The 13,556-nt window shown below is 54.3% G+C and overlaps 1 protein-coding gene and 1 long non-coding RNA gene across 4 annotated transcripts in view; one reads left to right on the top strand and one right to left on the bottom strand.

Annotated features, from left to right (window-relative positions):
- The window catches only part of dph1 (diphthamide biosynthesis 1), a 30,723-nt gene that overhangs the window by 12,116 nt on the left and 5,051 nt on the right, over positions 1-13,556 (top strand). For all 3 annotated transcript variants that reach the window (XM_048981383.1, XM_048981386.1, XM_048981385.1), the window contains 7 exons: positions 2,052-2,115; positions 8,591-8,712; positions 10,234-10,388; positions 10,878-10,999; positions 11,233-11,301; positions 11,436-11,592; positions 13,034-13,134. In XM_048981383.1, coding sequence (XP_048837340.1) covers positions 2,052-2,115; positions 8,591-8,712; positions 10,234-10,388; positions 10,878-10,999; positions 11,233-11,301; positions 11,436-11,592; positions 13,034-13,134 — 790 coding nt within the window. The remainder of the gene's footprint in view (positions 1-2,051; positions 2,116-8,590; positions 8,713-10,233; positions 10,389-10,877; positions 11,000-11,232; positions 11,302-11,435; positions 11,593-13,033; positions 13,135-13,556) is intronic.
- LOC125711933 (uncharacterized) lies at positions 2,552-3,194 on the bottom strand. Its single transcript, XR_007383162.1, has 3 exons — positions 3,119-3,194; positions 2,923-3,069; positions 2,552-2,726 (listed from the first exon to the last, which is right to left on the bottom strand). It is a non-coding gene; the product is annotated as an uncharacterized LOC125711933 (long non-coding RNA).

The raw sequence follows: 13,556 nt of genomic DNA, 5'->3' as shown, positions 1-13,556 counted from the left end.
ATTTTAGTCTGAGGTTCTTCCTGTCATTGGGCGTCAGCTTTATGTTTAACTGCTACGCCACCTGCTGCCCAATGAGGAATCTTTCCAATGTCATTTTCCCCAGTCCTGTTAAATTTACGGAGCTTGATCTGGGCCTGTCTAGTGATCCTGAAAGTTGCAGACATACCTTAGATACCCCTGCTTGCGACCTGAAGGTAACTTTACGACGAGCAATTTTACCCTCAGCTCCTCCTGCTCATGTCCCTGCTCTTCGTGCTCTTCCTGCTCATCTCCGTATTCCTCCTGCTAGTCTGCCTGTTCTCCCCGCTCCTCCTGCTCGTCTCCCTGCTCTCCGTGCTCCTCCTGCTCGTCTCCTTGCTCTCCATTCTCCTCCTGCTCGTCTCCTTGCTCTCCATTCTCCTCCTGCTTATCTCCCTGCTCTATGTGCTTCCCCTGCTCGTCTCCCTCATCTCCATGCTCTTCTTGCTCGTCTGCCTGCTCTGCGTGCTCCTCCAGTTTGTCTGCCTACTCTCCGTGCTGACCTTTTGTTTGCATTTCTCATGTCTTTAATTTGTTCAACTTGAAGTTGTTTAGTGTCGCTCCGGATAGGAGCCGGTAAATGGCAGAGCGAACGAATAAACGTCATTTTGGATCTGTCGAGAGCCATGTAGAAGGCCTGGCTGGACTGCGCTCCATAAACTCTGTCTACTGGGAGGTCTGGTTTGTCGTCGAGCTGAGGAACACCCCCCTGCAGAAGGGGGAGGGGGTGCTGGTGTGCCCTGCTGGGCAGGCGACGGTCTGGGCCTCTGAATCATTTTTGCACCAGGAGCCTGGGGGCAGTTCCAGCACCCACTGATGGGGTCATTAAGCCCTCGCTGACCCTGGATCAGCTCAAGCCACACTGGTGACCTCTGAGGGCTCTGACACTTGAGCAAGAGTTTGTCCTTTTTTAATGTCACAAACACTGGCATCAGATTGGTCTGCTGACACCTCCATATGTATATGTACAAACGTGTGTGTGTGTCTGTGTGTGTGTGCGCATCCTGCAAGACACTGTCCATCTTAGCATTCTTGATCCTTCGATAAACCCCGGTAGGGCTAATGGGGAGTGGGGGGGGCTCGGTGAGTGTCAGCTGGATGCCTCACTGGTACTGTAACCTTTCACGGTTAATAAACTTGGCCTTTTCGTCAGTAATGAGAGACGCGGGCCGTCTGCCTGTGTTTGTCTGCCCCCCCGGAGGATGCCTCTGTGACCTTTCCCTTGGAGAGATGCAGGCCCTGCCCCCTCCCTCAGGCCAGTTAGCCCCCTGCGTCAGAAAGGTGCTTCTTTGCGTCCTGTTCCCCGGTTTCCACCCCCTTGCTGTGGTGCACTTTCACTTCACATTGACTCCATTTTCTCAGGATCCAGCTAATTATGGGTGTTACTAAACTGAAGACCTTAATGGGGATATTGGTTCCGGCGGTGGGGGGCTTGCCAATGGTCTTCTTTCGAGTGGGGGAGGTTCCTGTTTGACTGCACCTAGCTGATGTGAGCCATTTCCTGTCACATGACACAATTTACTCCATCTTGTAAGGCGGGCTTTAGTGCCCCCCCCCCATATTCTCTAATGTTCTGCACCATTAGAGGGACATATTTGATTCCTGTTCACCTGGCTCCCATTTCACACCCATTTAATGCCTTTCAGGACATGGCTCCTATAGTGGAGTGAGGCACTCTCAGCAGGACGGGGGGTGCATGCCACTGGCAAACTGGGGAGGGGCGGTTTGGGAGGCTGACGGAGGGGCATCTGTGCTTGGTGTAGAAGTGTGTGTGAGTGTGTGATTTTCCCCGGGTCAGCACCGCTCGTGTTTTAATGCCACCTTGCCCCTTTAATAATCATCCTTTTCCTTTAGCGCTGTCCCTCCCCTTTAATGCCATTTTGTCCCTTTAATACCGCCCTGCCCCTTTAATGGTGCCCTTCCCCTTTAATGCCATCCTTTCCCTTTAACATCATGCCACCCTTTTAATGCCATCTTGTCCCTTTACTGCCATGCCCATGAGTCACTGTGGGTTATGTTTCTCTCTGTTCCAGTGGCGGTGCAGCTGCCAGAGGGGCTTCAGATGTTCGCCTGTGTGATTTCTGACATCATTGAGAGGTAGGCGGGATTTTGGTTGGGGGGTTAGGGTCAGCTAGGGGTTGGTTTGAAGATGAAGGACAATGGGAAATGGGTTTTGGGGCTGGGATTTATTATTGTTTATTTTGTGGGCTGGTTCAGCAGAAATTAATGCCTTTGGCCTTGATTAGCGAATGACAGTGGCAAGTCTTGGGGGTTGGGGACTATCGTTGTCATGGACCCGGCTACGGAGACTGAGCCCCGATAGCGAGCACCCATCCAGTGGGAAATTATGCAGGACTGCTTACACATTCCAGTGATCTGGGGCTCAGCGGGAAATTAGGCAGGACTGCTTACACATGCCAGGGATCTGGGACTCAGTGGAAAATTAGGCAGGACTGCTTACACATGCCAGAGATCTGGGGCTCAGTGGCAAATTAGGCGGGACTGCTTACACATTCCAGGGATCTGGGGCTCAGTTGCAAATTAGGCGGGACTGCTTACACATGCCAGAGATCTGGGGCTCAGCGGGAAATTAGGCAGGACTGCTTACACATGCCAGGGATCTGGGGCTCAACGGGAAATTAGGCAGGACTGCTTACACATGCCAGGGATCTGGGGCTCAGCAGGAAATTAGGCAGGACTGCTTACACCTGCCAGGGATCTGGGGCTCAGTGGGAAATTAAGCAGGACTGCTTATACCTGCCAGGGATCTGGGGCTCAGCGGGAAATTAGGCAGGACTGCTTACACATTCCAGGGATCTCGGGCTCAGCGGGAAATTAGGCGGGACTGCTTACACATTCCAGGGATCTGGGGCTCAGTGGCAAATTAGGCGGGACTGCTTATACATGCCAGAGATCTGGGGCTCAGCGGGAAATTAGGCAGGACTGCTTACACATGCCAGGGATCTGGGGCTCAACGGGAAATTAGGCAGGACTGCTTACACATGCCAGGGATCTGGGGCTCAGCAGGAAATTAGGCAGGACTGCTTACACCTGCCAGGGATCTGGGGCTCAGTGGGAAATTAGGCAGGACTGCTTATACCTGCCAGGGATCTGGGGCTCAGCGGGAAATTAGGCAGGACTGCTTACACATTCCAGGGATCTCGGGCTCAGCGGGAAATTAGGCAGGACTGCTTACACATGCCAGGGATCTGGGGCTCAGCGGGAAATTAGGCAGGACTGCTTACACATTCCACAGATCGGTGCTCCGCTTCTTCAAGAGGAAAATCCATTATTCGTTTAATTGTGTCTGTTTGCTTTCTATTTGCCGTGCGATCGCACAAACACACGTGCGTGCTCACTGCTGGTGGAAAATAGGTACCCCCCCCCGCCCATTGCGATTTTAATTACATGACGCTTGTTACGGAAAGCGACTCGCTGCTGAATGAAACCTGGAAAGCGGGAAGTGTCGATCAGTGCAGTAGTTTGAGATGTGGATGCTGATCTGTGTCGCCGTGGGTGACTGGCGTGTTTCCGTGAGGATCAGCCACCTGAAGCCCAAAGACCTCAGCCAGGGAGAGGCGGTTCGTCTCTCTCTCCTGTAACTGCTCCACCTTTCTCTCTCTCTCTTTCTCTTGGTGATTCTCACTCCCTTTCTTTTTAATTATTCTTTCATCTTTCCCTCCTGTCAGCTGCTTGCCATTATCAGTGGTCTGTGTTAATAACCCAGTTAGGGAGAGGGCTGAGGTCCCCTTTTTCGTGAGGGTGGGTGTCACACAACAGGCCTCTCCATCAGCTGCTCTGTCCCCTTATTGCTCCATCTCTGATTTGCTGCCAGCCTGTATCTCTCAGCCCTGTCCCGTCACTAGCTCCTCCCCCCCGCCGAGTGTGCCAGTCAACACTAAAGCAATAACGATCCTCCGGTGCCAGCTGCCAGCTGAGACGACATCCCATAATCACAGCTGCGTGGAGACGCCAGTGTCCTGAGCCGGCACAAGGGCACAGAGGCACCCGTTTGAGCCAAAGGTTAAACATTAAACTGGCTTTCAGGCTTTGTCTTCAGTAAGATGATTAACCTGAGGTCAGCCAGTGGAAGCAGGGATGGGGTCTCAGCTCACTGCCGATCCCCGTCATGGGCAAGGGGGCAGCGACATTCCCTGTTTGCTAATCAAATCATCACAGGCACCCGGGGGCTGGGAGTGGGATCTGGGCGTGAGGCTCACCCACAAGCTGGAAAAACATAATTAAAGCAGGGACGAGTCAGAGAGGCGGCCAATCACGGCAGAGCAGGAAGTGAAGCGATGACAGGGCTCCGATCGTCTGCTGCTCTTATTTTTAATTTGGTCCCATGTCTGCTTGTGGAGACGTGGGGGTGGCTGGTACCAGGCGCCCTGTGGGGACATTTGGGCAGCATTAACGGCATCTCAGGAATGATTAACAGGTCGGAAGCAACAAGGATGAGGGTGGGGGGTGCTCCGGCTATCGGGGCGGGGGTGTGTTTGGTGAGGAGAAGCTGTGTCAGTAATGACTGCGAGGTTTGGGGGGGGGGGGGGGGCTGAGGATAATGGCACCTACAGTGGTTGTTTTTTTTTTTAGGCTCTCATGCTGGAAGGTAGGGAATATGCGTTTAGAGAGGAAAGACTCCACACACCTGGGGGGGGGCGGGGGGCTGCGATGAACCGAGCCTGCTGATAAAATGCTGTGTATCTAGTGATCCCACTGGGCTTCTGCAAGCGTGTGTGTTTGTGGGTGTGTTGGTTTAGTGCCTGTGTGGGTTTGCAGGTGGGTGTTTGTGTGTTATGGGGGGGGGAGAAGGAGGGAGGGAGAGAGAGGGGGAGGGAGAGAGAAGCCTAGGCAGGTGGGGAGAGGGGGAAAGGATGGGCGGGGCACACAGACTGGGGCTGACTCTGACAGGGGCGGAGCTTTCCCATAAGACTGGGGGTGGGCTCTGGCAGGGGCGGAGCTTTCCCATAAGACTGGGGGTGGGCTCTGCTAGGGGCGGGCTTTATTAGGAGCAGAATTGTGACATGAGACTGGGGGTGGGGTCTGGGGTGGAGCTTTGGCTGGCTCTCCTGAGGCTCTGTTTCACTCCATGGCTGCGCAGCGTTGACCTTCTAAAAGGCCCTGGCAGTGACGGTGGCCAGCCTGAAACACATCAGTCCCAGCATTCTGTCATTTATATGCAGTTTAATTGGATTTTACCTCTGTTAGGCATTTAAATTCTTTGCCAAAGTTGGTGTATTTATGGAAAATAGATCAGCTGATATGCCTGCACAATCAGGAAATGTGGTCTTCCCTAAACATTAAGCCACCACTACTCGTGTGAAGCAGGTGTGAAAGTGACCATTCTGCTCACCCCCAGGCTGAAAGGCTCAGCTGCACCCCCCACAGAAGGTCCAGTGCCCCCAGCATCTTATTCTCTCCTATTACAGTTTTCCTTCTCCTTTTGTCCTTATTCCCCCTGTCTGCCTCTGACTCTCCTGTCCCCCACCAGCTGATTCCCTCGTCTCCCCCCCCCCCCCCTCCCCGAATGGCCGTGTACGTCAGTGGAACTCTGTGGAGTCCTGAGATGGGGGGGTTTCGTAGCTGTATGAATGTTCACCAGGTGCGGCTATAAATATTTCACACGCCTAACCTAATTCCTGTGTGTGGGGACAGAGGACCCATCTTCCTTCAAATGACATGTGCCCCCCTGCTGCAGTGAGCAGGAATGACACACCAACACCCCCTGTATGCAAACACAGTGCTGGGTAAGCAGTTGGCTCCCTTCTCACCCTGTTCACTGGCTCCAGTGTGGCTGTTATCTGTGATGTCGGTGTGTGTAACACGACCAAGGGACACAAATAAGCAGTAAGCAGTGTTTGCCCGTGTGGGTTAGCTCGTACAGCGGGTTGGAGTTATCCTACAAACCTGTCACTGGCGCCAGCATGAATACAGAGCCCCAGACATCACTGAACTGAAGCTGCAATTACCCTGAAAGCTTGCAGCTTTGCACCCCATCCGTTCTTAAATGTACTGTCCTGGTGGATATTAATGCCACCTGCTGGTGGGGCTGAAATTACTGCAGGACTTCCAGGCCCAACTGACATCACACGACTGGTGGACGTTTTGGGTAAGGCTTCGGAGGGATCATTTTGGGGAGTACTTTTAGGGGAATTCTTTTTGGGAAGGAGTACTTCCCAAGGGGTTATATTTTGTGCAGCATTTCCCAGGGAAGACTTTTGAGAGTGTAGCAGGGTGGGCGGGGAAAGAAAGGTGTGCTCTAGAGAGGCGGGGCAGAGCTTGTTCTCGCCCGCAAGCTCAGATGAGTGGGGGAATTGAGGCTGTCTAAATTTGCATTTTAATAGGCATGTTTAGCGGGGAGTCTGCAAACACATCAGGGAGAGCAGCACGAACAGAGGTGTGTCTGTATAGCTCTGCGATGTGGGCAGGGGCTTCGCTCAGCCGCATTCAGTCCTTCCTTCGTCTTTTATGTTCACCTCTCTCTCTCTCTCTCTCTCTCTCTCTCTCTCTCTCTCTCTCTCTCTCTCTCTCCCTTCTTCACACACACACACACACACTCCCTCTCCATCCCTCTCACACAGTGGGAGGGTCATAAACACACACTGGTGTGGTGGCTTTGAAGCTCCGAACACCCGCCTTATCCTCTCCCCCGGGGGGGGGGGGGCATCTGGCCCCTTCCATTACAGGGTATCCTCGCATCCGTCATGCCTGACTTTTACATCCTGCTGAGATTTCCTTAATTGCTGTTTACAGGCTGGGCTTATAATCTCCAATAAAAACTGTAATTTAATTGTCCGTCAGTCTGTGGGTTCTTCTCTGAGATTCTCTCTTTTCTTGAGGTGATTGCTTGGTCCTCGCAGTGAGCTGCACTGTGTGGTAAGCTGGGAATGCACCTTGGCAGGCACAATGTGCAGCTGCTTGTCACTCCATCCAGTGGCGCTCTAGCACCTTCTGGGTGTCAGATTTTATTGTGACTTTTCTCATTTGTCAGTGGGAGCATAGCAGACACATCGAGACTGTGCCCTTAACCGCCACGCCACCTCCTGTCCAAACGGGGATCTCGCATCCCGGCTGACGAAGCCGATTTTATTCTCTCGTCAGTGTTGTGATCACTGTTCCTGCTCCTGCACGACACCCCCATCGTTTCCTCTCCCTCAGATGGTGGCGAACAGATGGATGCTTGGAATTTTTTAAATTTACATTAAGCCTACTTTCGTCATTTGTTGGAAATGACAACGTGCTTAGCATTTGCTAGACTCTGGCTGTTCATAAACGTTCATTTTGTCGGTATGTGTGTGCGGTTTGAGGCTTTGTGAGCGAAGTGTGTGGTTCCAAGGACACAGCTGAGTGGTCAAGGCAGCGAATGGTCAAGATGAGGCTGTTTGCCGTGCTGTGTGACCGGGTGGGGGGGGGGGCATCAGTGTGTCTGAGTGCGTGTGCTCCTGCACACGCTTCCGTCTGCGTCCCGCCAACCACCCATCATGGAGGCGGTGATCACGCTGCCTTCTGAAAGCGCTCACTGACAGGCTCACATCTTAATAGCATCTTAATGGCATTCTGGCTGCGCAGTTGTTCCATAAGAGGGTGGTAATGATGTGCATTCGGCAAGTGGCGCAGCTGACGGCTTCGGGAGCAGATGAAGGGGCCTCGGAGGTGATACTGCCACTCCTTCTGCTCCTCTTTGCTCTCCATTTATCCTTCTCCCGTCCACTTACGAGGAGGCCTTGCAGGGCTTTGCCGGTTGTCTGCGCAACCAGTCATCTGCGCAGCCGGCTTGGGTCAGCAGGCAGAGACTGTAACAATAAACACACACAAGCACACAGACAAGTCATGGTCCACGCTTCTCTCTCCCCATCTGTCACTCTCCACCTCTGTCCTCTCGCTCCCTCCGTCGCTCTTCTCTGCCTTTGAAGTCTCTGACACACTTGCAGAGCCACATGAAGCCCCACCAACCTACCAGCAGCAGAAGGGCTCTGTAAACAAAATCTCGTGATGTAAATATTGATTTACGCACTGGGCCTCACTGTCAGCGTGCTGTGGCGTCCTTCAGACGAGCGCATCGCCCCCGAAACACAGCCCCTCCCTTATGGGCAAATGACAGCATTGGGGGGGGCGGTGGGGTGGTGGGGGGGCTGGGTTCAGCTGACAGATGAAAACAGCTGAGGGTTAGAGTCGCAGAGTTGTAATCGAACCTGGCGGGAAACTGGCGATGTCATCAGTTATACGCAGAAAGAGGTGTATGCCCCCCCTCCCCGCACCCCCGCCTTTAAAGGTTCCCGCTGCCAGGTCCCTGCCACTCAGCCGTGAGTCTTTGTCTTCCTCTGACGGGCCGTTGCTGCACTGAACCGACAAGCATGAGAAGTTTGAACGTCAGTTTTAAGCATTTTCATCGTTTGGACAGTAGCTGGCTGCCTGGATGCCCTAGCATGCATTTTCCAGACTCTGCATTCTTTGCGGGGACGTTTTCCTGCAGTTTGTCTCCTCCAGCAGAAGTGTGAGCGACGGGTGAGGTGTCCTGACCGTCACCCGGCTGGTGACTCCCGGTCATGCTGGCGCCCGATTTGTCCCTCAGGTTCACGGAGGCTGATGTCGTCATCATGGGGGACGTGACATATGGAGCTTGCTGCGTGGATGACTTCACTGCCCGGGCCCTCGGCGCCGACTTCCTGATTCACTATGGACACAGCTGCCTCAGTGAGTCACATGACTTCCAGGGGCCGGGCCCTGGTTGGCTCACACGCCTCGCCTCGCCCTCTCTCCATCTTTATGCATCACACTGCCCTGTGTCCTGGCTCTCACTGCAGCAACGTTACAGCGAGTTAGAAGGAAAGTTCCATGAAGACCAGGGAGATGTCAGACATTTAAGTGCCTGATTGGAAGGTCCCTGATATGCACCCACACACTCGTGCACACAGGCTCGAGCAACGCTCACTATCGGCGGTAAAACGGGGAGCGAGGCCGGAACTGTTAGATCGACAGAAGCAGCACAGAGCTGTGAAATGCCGCCGGGGTCCGAGGGAATATTAAACTGGAGCCGCGAAGCACTTAACCCTGAAAGGTTAGAGTAAGATCACCCCGATTGTGGGGGTGGGTGCTGCTCCCTGTATATATGTCAGGGGTGAAGCGGACAGACGGGGAACCGGCTGGAGGGGGTGGACACAGAGGTGTGATCCTGCCCACCGACTCCCCCTCCTCTGCGCAGGTGGTCCCTCCTCTGTGCAGGTGTTCGCTCGCACACACAGCGCTGCCCTGACTCTACCTGCAATCACAAACAGTATCTGTAAGCATGTCAGACACCTGTGTGGGACCAAAGCAAGCCGCTGCTGACTGACACCCCCTCCCTACCTCCCTCTTTGCCTTGTTCTCCGTTTTCCTGTTTCTCTCATTCCCTCTTTTTCTCTTTCATTCTCTCACGGCACTTGCCTCCTCTGTTGCCGGCGGTTTTGCTTGTGCGAGTGCGTGCTTGTGTCTGCGTGCGCATGTGACTGCATGTGACTGCATGTGTCTGCATGTGTGTGCATTTGTGTCTTTGCACGATTGTGTTTTTGTGCGTGCGTGTGTTTGCATGAGTGCGTATGTTTGTGTGTGCATGTTTGTATGTGTGTGTGTCTGCGTAGGTGTGTATCTGTTTGGGTGTGTGTGTGTGTTTACCCTCTCACACACTGGTGGAGGTGATAATTGCTTGACTTAGCACCTGTCAGGCCTGGCAACTCATCTGGGATCGATTACCATTCAGCCTCTGGCCTCCTTGTTTCCCATCAGTGAACGGTGGCTAATTCTCAGCCTTTAGCGTGAACCAGGGCTCTGTTTGCGTGTCACCTCAGCTGGCCGCCCTGCTCTGCCGTTTCCGTTTGTGCTGCTCTGCCAGCATGACGGATCTGCGTACAGGCCTGTGCCGAAGCTTAATCAAGCTCATTCAGCACAAAACCAAAATAATTATACTCAGATAATGTGATCCTCCCCTGCCCCTCCCACTCTGCACTCCTCCTCTGATCCTCCTTTCCTCTCCTTCCTAAAATACTAATTCATATTTGTGCTTTTTCCGGAGACACAGTGTGTGTTTTTCATTTTGACAGCTTTGAAAATACCAGCATCTGGGGTCATTTAGATGTTGTGCATGACAGACGCTTTCCCTTCCTTCCGCCCTGACCCTTCACCCTTCCGCACACACTCTCGCCCCAGCCTCTCTAACCTTCTCTGCCTTGCCTTCCTCAGTCCCCATCGACTCCATGGCCGGGATGAACATGCTCTACGTGTTTGTCGACATCCAGCTGGACACGGCCCACTTCCTGGACACACTGCGCTTCAACTTCCCGCCCGGCTACTCGTTGGCACTGGTCAGCACCATCCAGTTTGTGGCCGCGCTCCAGGTGATTTTCCACCCTTGGCCGGGGCGTGGCAGAGTCGAAGAGATGGTTCAAAGTCTTGCTAAACGCTGTGCCACCTGCTGGCTCTCGAGGAAGCTGGTGGCCGAAATGAGGAGCTTGACCGCCCCTATTGTACATGACTCCCCTATGCTGGTGCGGCAGGGTGCAGACCACCAGCAGTCTGTCATGCCTGTTAATACACATGCTCTCACTCGTACAGCACGCGACGGTGGCGGCAGTGGTTATTTCTAATTGTACCTTGGGGGGTTTACATAACCCGGCATGTCTTCTGCATGTCATTCTGTATGGGGGGGCCGGGATTTATACAGCAGATTTTGTTTTGAGTGTGACCTGTGTGGACCCACTCACCTGCCTCAGACCTCCGGCACGTGGGCTGCTTTCTCTGCCGAACCCTGTCCTGACTCTGTGTTTGTTTTCCTGTCCCTCTCCTCCTGCTTCCCTGTTCCCCCCCCTCCCCCCCCCCCCCCCCAGTCCGCCAGCGCTGAGCTGCGTCCCCAGTACAATGTTCTGGTGCCTCAGTGTCGCCCCCTGTCTCCCGGGGAAATCCTGGGCTGTACGTCCCCCCGCCTGGAACACCCAGTCGACGCCATCATGTGAGATGCCCCCCCCACCCCACAATATCTGCACCCATTATTCTTCCACCCCTTCCTGGTGACACAGATTAACACTCAGCAGTCGCCTGCAGGAGGCCAGGCCCCTGTTAACGTGTCTCTGTGTGCAAATCAGCAAAGATGTTCAGAGTCCTGCAGGGGCCTTTGAAGCCCTTTGGTTAGTGTTCAGTTGGTTAGTTGGCCGCTAACCAGAAGTTTTATTTTTTCGTACTTAGTTATCTTGGGGATGGACGGTTCCATTTAGAATCTATCATGATCTCCAACCCAGACACACCTGCCTACAGGTAAGTCACATGACCTTTCTTGTGATCACAACAGACAGGTAGACAGCAAAGTGTATGTGCTGTCACGCTCATGAGTGTCAGAGAGTGCTGTGCACATGTGCACATCCTCACCAGCCATTTCTGTGCACATGCAGGTATGACCCCTACAGTAAGGTCTTCTCCCGGGAATACTATGAGCACAGCGTCATGCGCGCCGCCCGCCGGAAGGCCATCGAGGACGCCCGCTCCGCCCACACCTGGGGCCTCATCTTGGGCACTCTGGGGCGCCAGGGCAGCCCCAAAGTGCTGGAGGTGAGCCTGCAGACATGCCCCCCAGTGGCCCTCAGCAGGAAAGCAGTTCAGAGTGGATGTAATAAGGAAGGAAGAGCTTTTACGGGCTGTTAGGGGAAGCAAGAAGCATCAGAGATATACTGCAGGGCTGAGGAAGGTCGACCTTCTTCTCTGTGTCACCGAGGCATAGATTTAATGGCTCGGTGGGATCTGGAAAGCAGCTCTCCATATAGAGGGCTTCCTGCCCTTCTAGGGTGAGGATGCAGGCCACATGGGAGCCTCTCTACAGGCTGCTTAAGGTCTGAGGTACGTGGAGGTGTAACCCGAACCCGGAGCAGTTGTACCTTGTGTGATTTTGCCCGAGGGTGGGCACCTCAGGCACTGCTGTGTCACCCTAGGAGCAGCTGGCCTGGTGATGTCTGCCGCGCGTCCCTCGGAGTTCCCCGGGCATTCTGGGATTGTGGGGGAGCGGGGAGAGGGTGCATATCGATTTCCTGGCAGAAGTGGGTGGAGGGTCCCGTCTTTTTGCCGTCTTGCCTTTGTTCTCACCCGCTTTTGATCTTCCCGACAGCGCGGCTCTCTCCTGTTCGGCCTGCGACAGTGTCTGAGCCCCCCCACAACCCCCCCCCCCCCCCCCCCGGCCTATCCTCCTTCGCTCTCCTAATTGGTATGCGAGGCAGGGCCACCCGCCTGTCGCGGAGATCTTAAAGCGAGCACCCCGGCCGGCCCATCATCCCGCTGGATGCTGTGTGGATATTCCCGGCGCTGCAGTGTGCAGACAGCCCGATGACACTGTCAGCGTGTACGTCCGGTAACATGTGAGACGGGACCCCACGCCCTACTGGCCGCCGCGCCTCTGAATCACGACACACCGGGGCTTACAGGAAACCCGGGCCCCGCTTCTCACTCCGCCTAATTGCCAGCGCTCACCTGTCTAATGGCATGACTCATGTCCGATCCATCTGTACTTAATTGTTTGCCTCTAACCAAAATGACAGGGTTATATACGCTCAGCTCTTTGCTGGGCCGTGTTGGTGTTTTTCGGATGCGGCATTTCACGCCTTCAGCGCTCCTGTGTAACTCAAAACAGACCTGGCATGAGCTCACCAAACAGCAGTGCTCCCCCCTGATTAGGATCCGGCTCAGAAAGTTGGGGGGGGGCGGCATGCTGATTTTATTACGATATGCATCCCTCTCTGCTCGCTGGCGTGACCGCGGCCTGCATGCTTGTCGCCTGGTTCCTCTCACAGAAGAGTCTGTGTTTTGCGGTGCAGTTTGCTTTAGGAAGCCCCAGTGTTCAATGGGCCTTTTTCATTCTAATTTAGTTTTTTTTTTTTGGTCCACTTGTCTCTTCCTCCCTTTTCTCTCCCTCTTTCCACTTCTCCCCCTCACTTCCTCTCTCTGCCTCTGTCTTCTTCTCTTTCTCTCCCCTCATCCCCCTCTCTGCCCCCCCCCCCCCCAGCACCTGGAGTCCCTGCTTCAGGCTCAGGGTAAGACCTTCTTCAGAGTCCTGCTGTCTGAGATCTTCCCCAGCAAGCTGGACCTGCTGCCAGAAGTGGATGCGTGAGTCACACACACACACTGACACACACACACACGCTGACACACACACACACGCCGACACACACACACACGCTGACACACACAGACACGCTGACACACACACACACGCTGACACACACAGACACGCTGACACACAGACACGCTGACACACACACATGCAGACACACACATGCTCACACGCAGACACGCGCACACACACACTCTGACACACAGTAAGACACACACGGGCCATGCTGGCTTCCACGCCTTGATTAGCCCCCTGTCTTACCCCAGTGGTGACAGCTCGTCCTTCCCCAGGCCGCCAACCACCCCCCCCCCCCCCCCCCCCCCCAATCGGTGCCTGTCATTTACATGCTCATTAATCTGGCCGCAGCTGAGAGCCCCCCTATCACACCCTCACAGAAGTGCCTACGTTGCGAATG

Source organism: Brienomyrus brachyistius, chromosome 17, assembly GCF_023856365.1.
Source record: "Brienomyrus brachyistius isolate T26 chromosome 17, BBRACH_0.4, whole genome shotgun sequence".
Classification (NCBI taxonomy): domain Eukaryota; kingdom Metazoa; phylum Chordata; class Actinopteri; order Osteoglossiformes; family Mormyridae; genus Brienomyrus; species Brienomyrus brachyistius.
The sequence above is the reverse complement of the archived record's forward strand: the minus strand, read 5'-3'. Positions and strand labels throughout refer to the sequence as shown.